At 46.0% G+C, this 6,835-nt stretch overlaps 1 protein-coding gene across 2 annotated transcripts in view; it reads right to left on the bottom strand.

Moving 5' to 3' along the window:
* The window catches only part of TRIB2 (tribbles pseudokinase 2), a 23,644-nt gene extending 16,962 nt beyond the window's left edge, over positions 1 to 6,682 (bottom strand). Inside the window, exons 1-3 of one of the 2 annotated variants that reach the window (XM_019520762.1) lie at positions 6,591 to 6,682; positions 5,304 to 5,978; positions 1,144 to 1,436 (exon numbers count right to left, since the gene is read on the bottom strand). In XM_019520762.1, the coding sequence (XP_019376307.1) occupies positions 1,144 to 1,436; positions 5,304 to 5,573 (563 nt within the window). In that variant the 5' untranslated portion in view covers positions 5,574 to 5,978; positions 6,591 to 6,682. Of the gene's footprint in view, positions 1 to 1,143; positions 1,437 to 5,303 lie in introns of both variants that reach the window. The other variant, XM_019520761.1, reaches the window with a different exon arrangement.
* Positions 6,683 to 6,835: the final 153 nt, after the last annotated feature.

Below are 6,835 nucleotides of genomic sequence, written 5' to 3'. Positions count from 1 at the left end.
GGGGGGGGGGGGGGGGGGGCAGAAGTTTTCCAAAACACATTTTTTCCTACAATGAGCAACTTCCCAAGAACAACTCCATCCTAACCCTTTTTTGCTTTTGTGATGCACATAAAAGCAACGCTACCGCTAACCCATTCCTGCCATGTGGGGCCTCCAAAAGATACAGACAATCCTAAAAACCTCTGCTCAAACAGGACGCAACTCTTGCTGAGGATCAGCCCCTAGCACTGGATCTTATACGGCCCAATCCTGTGATGAAACAGCTCCAACACAAGTCAATGGAGACAGCAGGTGCTTAGTGACCCGGTAAAAAATAAATCAAACCTCAAGTGCCTTAAGGACAAAGCACACAGCTATCATAAATCACTTTTACAAATGTAGGCCAGGCAGGAAGTCTGCAATGGGAAGACGAGGACTGATCCCTCACCACTGTGCTTCAATCATTAAACTAGTTCATTCTTCCTTCATGGGAACAGATAGCAACTTCAAGCAGATTTTAGAAACTTGCTCTCTTCCTTACCCATATATACAGGAGTATGCTGGTTGTGTATCAGAAACACAAGCAACTCCCCATATTGGAAATCTTCCTTTAGAAGCAGACTCCCCATCAGGATTAGAAATTCCACACTGCAGGTGAGGGGACTGGCTACAAACCAAAGTAACTGTATCTAGATTAACTGCTCCGAAATCCCAACCCACTTGTGATGGTTCCCAGGGAGCCAATACCCATGACTTCCTATAAAGGTTTAGAAGCTTTTAACACTAAAAGCTTTTGACACGGTTCAATAGCAAGAAGCTCTGAAAACAAACTTGGCTTTGTCAAATGTCTTCAAGAGAAGATGGCAGAAAGCACGTGGCACGTCGGGCCCACCCTATACCTGGCTTCAACTCAAACGACAAGCTTGTGCAGAACACGAGGAAGAACGGACTGACACTATGCAGAAAATAGCATTTCTCTTTCTAAGTGTCCCTTCACAGATCTCCAGGTGTTTTCACCTTCACCAGCTACAGGAGTAGAGGGAATAACTAGGGACAGAGTACTATAACATTATTTTTACGCTTCCTGCCTGCAACAAATCAAGAAAGAGGGAACACAGCCCATTCAAACAGAAATCTCATACGCAGCATTAGAAAGATTCTCACCTGTCTTCATCCTTGAATATAAATTTCCGCAGTTTGAGGTCTCTCAATACCAGTCCACCGTCGTGACAATGTGCAACAGCAGAAGCAATCTGATAGAACAGTTTGGCTGCTTCCTCTTCTTTAAGCTTCTTGCAGGTGCGAACAAAAGAGTGCATGTCTCCATAGCTCCTCTCAAAGAACACGTAAGCTTTTGTCTCCCCAAGAATTATTTCAGTAATTTGGTTGATATTTTTGTGTGCAGGTAGACAAAAACATGGCGCCAGTAACTCCTGGTAGCAGCCAATATCAAACACCTACAGAAATAACAACAGTAAAGCAAGGGTTAGAGATACTGTTGACCAAGATTATATCGAACAATCACACCGATGCCATCACTGAGCACTGCACACTGTTGTTGGGATGTATGCTGTTTTCCAAGCTGTGCTTGTCCAGAAGGAATCTCTCAAAATGAATTTGGGCATGATGTTGATAAACTAAAAAATAGATCTGATCCATCCTGACATGGAATGGAATACCAGAACTGAAACAGAGAAGTTGTTCCCCAGAAGTATGAAGAGCCAAAATGTGGTTAAACTCAGTCAGTAATGTGAATTATGGTTTGAAGGTCAAAGTTATATAGAAGGAAGATGGTAGACCTCAAAAGTGATGGAGTTTATTTTAAGGAATTCCAGCCAAGGACTCAAAAGAATATAGGCAGCATGCTGAGATTTGTACTTAAAGAGATGTTGTCAGACTAGATTCACTTTTACCAACCATCTTTTTACCTACTTTATTAATCCCTTAAAGCCTTGGGAAAAAAAAAAAGTTTCAAAACCAATCTATCACTATCAACATTGTTTACTTCCTCCAGCCCTTTCATCTGAGAGGGCAAGGCAGCCAAGCCAGTTTCACTTTCAAATTTTCAGTTTTGCAATGTTTGTTGTTTAAAATGTCAAGAAAAAAAAAATGTGGTTTAGGCTGCAGAAAAATTCCTTAAAAACAAACAACAACAACAAAAAACCCAACAAACCTTGGTTCAAATTTAACTTAAAGGTCCCTTGAGCATTTCTTGAACAGCAGGCAGATCAAAGAGTTTGTGAATGAGCTGCAAGAATGTACAAAGGATGCTAAGAAATTCATATATAAAATGCTACTATAATCCAGTGAGTACAAATGAATCATCATGCAAGTCAATTAAAAAAAAACCCAACCTTAAGGCAGAGGAAAGACTTTATGCGGAATAATTAAGTGCTCTAGAGTTAGAGTGTGCAAGCAAGGCTTGACAAGAAGCAAATAATACTGTATTTATACCTGCCCCACATACATTTTGGTAACAAAGGGAACTGTTCATGTTTCCAGCAAGGAGATGCTATTATTTGCTCAGCACACTCCGAGGTATCTTGCTATATTTAAAAAAAAACCAACATGAGCCAGCTTCAGATGCAGCTAGGTATTGTTTCTGCTTTTCTAAATAAAGGGTACAAGAGAAACTGGTACAGTTCTTAACCCAGGCTCTCACTAATACTATCTTCTTTATATCCTAGACTGAGACTCAGGGAGAATGTCCATCACTTCCTCTGAGGCTTTAAAAGCTTTTCAAACAAAATGCCCTTGACATGATTCAATAGCAATTTACAAGAAAACGAACTAAGGTTTTAATGCTTTGTAACAGCTTTGACTAATTCATTCCTCAGGAGGGATTCCAAAGTGGCAGAAACTGTGATCAAAGGGTCAAAAAATACTTACCTGTGCTGCTATACTACATCCCAGGCAGTGGGCAGTCAGACAGGCAGACTGCCAAACAGGCCCAACTCCTTTTAGGAGAGGAAGGATTAGCACTGAGGCATTCTGGTGCCTTGAGAAACCACAGAAACAAAGTTGGGATTTGGTGCTAAAATCCCCAAGATGTAGGTAATTCTGGAGGAAAATTCAGTGGCATCTGGATCTGCGCTAGTGTTGCAACACTTTTTAAATCCATCTTGAAGTGGTTGGAAATAGTTCCACGAAAATAAAAGGGATTTTTTATAGCCCTCCATCATGTATTTTAACTATCTTCTTCTGAAATACCACTGCCAGACATCTTACGTAACTTCAATATCCTGAGTAAGTAACCTATGTATTACGGCTGAGGGAAGCACTGTGTTTTAAAAAGGCCCCTATCATATTGCCACTATCTAGAGGCTCTTTTATAAAAGGCTTCTTTGTCACCGAAGTATGTAATGTCCCTGGACTCAATTCAGCCTAACGTCCAATAAGCAGGAGTTTGATTTAGATCTTACTAGCAATCGGAAATGAGCAGATACCATTACTTGGATGCCACAGACTCTAGAAGCAAGTAATGGCACTTGTACAGTTAGTGGGTAAAGGAAAATATTTCTGGGCAGTCAGCGTGTCTCTTATCTGAGCTGGCCCAAGAAGCCACCTATACCACCATCCGTAAGATACCAGATAGCAAAAAAGCGTGAGGTCCTTTAGCAGAAAGGGAATTCATTAAATAGGATTCATGGCACAGCGGGTGTTTTACAGCCTGCATTACAGTCAGTTTGGGCAACTGAGGAGTATTTAGAAGCTAGATATTAAAGTCAAGTCTTTTTAAAGCAGGTATATTAAGTGGTGGATAGGATTAGATCTTCAACTTTTTTTTAAAGTGAAAAACGTGTGGCTGAAAGGGAAACTAAAAAGAAACAAAAAAATTCTTCTGAGCTGTAGTTCATATCATGAAAATATGCCTACAACTACCTAACCCTTGCAATGAAGGAGAGGAAAAAACTTGCTAAAAATGAAGTACAGCAATGAAGTTACTTCTCAAAACACAAGTTCATGTGTAATTTCATGCAAGAAAAAAGCAGTTTTACATTATTATTTTCCCTTGAAAAGATGCAAACGAGTCAGTGCGTGGCCCTGCACTACTGCAAGATGGGACTTTCATTCTAGAAATCCGATTTCAACTTCTGTTGATTTTGGCAACCTAATGCATGCATTTTAACCCGCAGCCGTAATCCCAGTCTCATCAGTCTGCAAGGTCATAGGGCCCTCTCTCAAATAATCAACTGTAAAGGATTAAATCTTCGTTAACATCAGGGTTCCCACCTCCCAGTCACTGGGTAGATTTATGTTGCCCTCTGAACCAAAACCATTACAAAAAGCTGCAAAGAGTAATTATTTTTCCTTGCATTCCTGCCAGTCCATAACTTCTTGTGAATCAAATGCAGAAGGAATGCAACAGCCAATAATGACGCACAATCCTCCGGGTAATTGTGAATGATAACACGTCTACTGTTCATTTCACAGACAGCTCAAACCCCAGAAATTTGCATTTGCTAAATGGCATAATTATATATTTTGGGAACAATGCAAGGATTAAAGTATGTGCTTGAGGGTTGCAAATTGCTACATAGTCATCCAAGCTGGTCCTGGTTACTGCCGAAATGGATGGGCGTAAAGCTGGGACATGAGAGACAATGAAAATAGTAACCACTGCAGTTTAGGAACAAAGGAAAAATATGCCCTCAGACTGAAAGGGAAATACATCCCTTGAGAACTACGCAAGCATGCGGGCTTCCTCTTCTCACAGCTCACCTTCCAATGGCAGGAGCCCACGGGGAGGAAGTGTTGAAGAGCAGGCAGGCTACAAAGAGTGGGTTTCATATTTTGTCTGCTCTTCAAAAAAAAGACGTAGGTGTGCGCAGGTCGTAGCCGAGCTCCAGTGTGCAATAGGGGGAGGATGCTGTTTGCCAACAAGCTCTGTAGTGAGGGGGCTCAGAGCTCAGCCTGATTCATTTCAAGTGGATTTCTTAATCACTTTCTAGACAAAAGCTGACTGCATACCCCCCCCACCCCCCAAGTTGCAAAAGCATCAAATAAAGCAAGCCACAGCTCCTCACCACGACCAAGGGACCCCGCTGCAGCAGTCCGAAGGAAGCCAGGCTCACTCCCAAGCTCTTTGCAGCCTGGTTTAAAGATGGTTCTTCCCAAGCAGAGGGAGCCCTGGCTCCGGGCCACCGCTATACCGTGGCCATTGTCTGAGTGCAGGAAAAGTTGTGGGATGTGCGGGTCCCGGGATGGGATCGGGCCCGGGTCTCACCCCAGTGCTCGTGGCCCGTCCTGCCCCAACCAGCCCCCGGCCGCTTTGGGGGGACACCCCACATGAGAAAGAAACAAGAAAGAGGGAAGTGCGTTACCTTGCAAACCAGCTCCTCTCCGCTGTGCAGATGCACGGCTCGGAAAACGTGGTCTCCCTCCAGAGGCTCCAACAATAAGTATTTCCCGATGCAAGAAACGCAATGCGACAAGTTGGGAGTCTCTGGCGGGCTCGGGGAGCCGAGGTTGGGGCTGAAGCTCTGGCTCGGCTCGACGGATCTCAGCGACGAGAGCTCTTCGAAATCCTGGGTTTTACTCCGAGGTCGCCCATACCGCGCTATGGAGATAGGGGTGGACCTTTGTATGTTCATGAGGATGGAGAGAGCCGGCTCCGGTCCGACGGCAAAGCCCAGCCTTTGTGCGGCGACCACGGGGGGCGGGGGCCGGGGACCGCAGCCCAGGCGAGCCGGGGCACAGGATGCAGCCGCGGGTCCTTTTGTTTCCTCTCGGGGCTCGGCTGGAGCCAAGTGCAACAAAGTAACTACTCGCCGAGGCTCGGGCCCCCCGGAGCGATGCGGCCGCCGGCTCCACGGGGGCGAAGCGATCAACCCTCCCCCGAGAAAGAAAAAAAACACTGGATGCGCACAGGACTGGCTCGTCCCCTCTCTCTTTAATACGAGGCAAAAAAAAAAAAAATAGTAATAATAACGTCCCGAGTTGCCTACGTTTTAACTGTAGATGGCGTCTGGAGCTGCTCTCTGCCACGGAGGGCTCGCCTGATATGCAACACAAAATAACGAGGGAGCATTTAACTTACAGAGCAGTCAGCAGCGGCGCCGACAAAAGAAGAGGCAGGATCGGCTCGGAGAGACTTGCACAAAAGCCGGGTTTTCGCCCCCAGTCAAATCGATTACAGAATAAAAAAAAAAATAATAATTAATTCAACTTTGCACAAGGAGAGATGGAGGGGGGGTGCTGGAACCGAACAAAAAGTGCAAGCGAGGACAAGGAGGGATCAATGGGGTCCGGTTTCCATTGCACGGCGGGGGTTTGCTCGCTCTCCGAGGCTTTATTTTATTTTTTTAGTACAATTGGCCCATCCGGCAAAAATAAGAATAGGAAGAAGAACGCAGGAGGGGGGAACAGCAAAACCAAGACACCTGGATGCTTCCTTCTGCCAGATCTGGGAACATAGATGGGGGGGTGGGGGGGAGGAGAAGGCTGCAATCACTTCCCCCAAGGAAAAAAAAAATCAAAACGGTATCTATTGCAAGAAGCGGATCTGCTTTTCTTTCCTAAGAGGCAGAAGAAGGGGGAGGAAAGGGATGGCCGGGCCGATCCCTTTCAGCGAGGCATCCTCTCGCCACCACGTACGAATTGCTACTTACGTGGCTGGGAGCGTGTGCGCCTCTAGCCGCGCTGCGCCTCGCCACCAGTGTCAGCAGCGCACCCCGCTGCCCGGGCTCACTGCCCCGGCTGCGCCGCCGCGCCGCGCACTGGCTCGGGGGAGAGCCCGCCCCGCGCCCCGCCGCCTCCTCATTGCGCCGCCGCGCCATCAATCACCTCCGCCCCGCCGTCAGGCTCCCCCCCTCCGCCGTCCCCTCTGCCTCAATGAGCTGCGCGCAGGGTAAAC

Source organism: Gavialis gangeticus, unplaced genomic scaffold, assembly GCF_001723915.1.
Source record: "Gavialis gangeticus isolate Ggan-Ray unplaced genomic scaffold, GavGan_comp1, whole genome shotgun sequence".
Taxonomy (NCBI): domain Eukaryota; kingdom Metazoa; phylum Chordata; order Crocodylia; family Gavialidae; genus Gavialis; species Gavialis gangeticus.
This window is presented reverse-complemented; position numbering and strand designations above follow the sequence as displayed.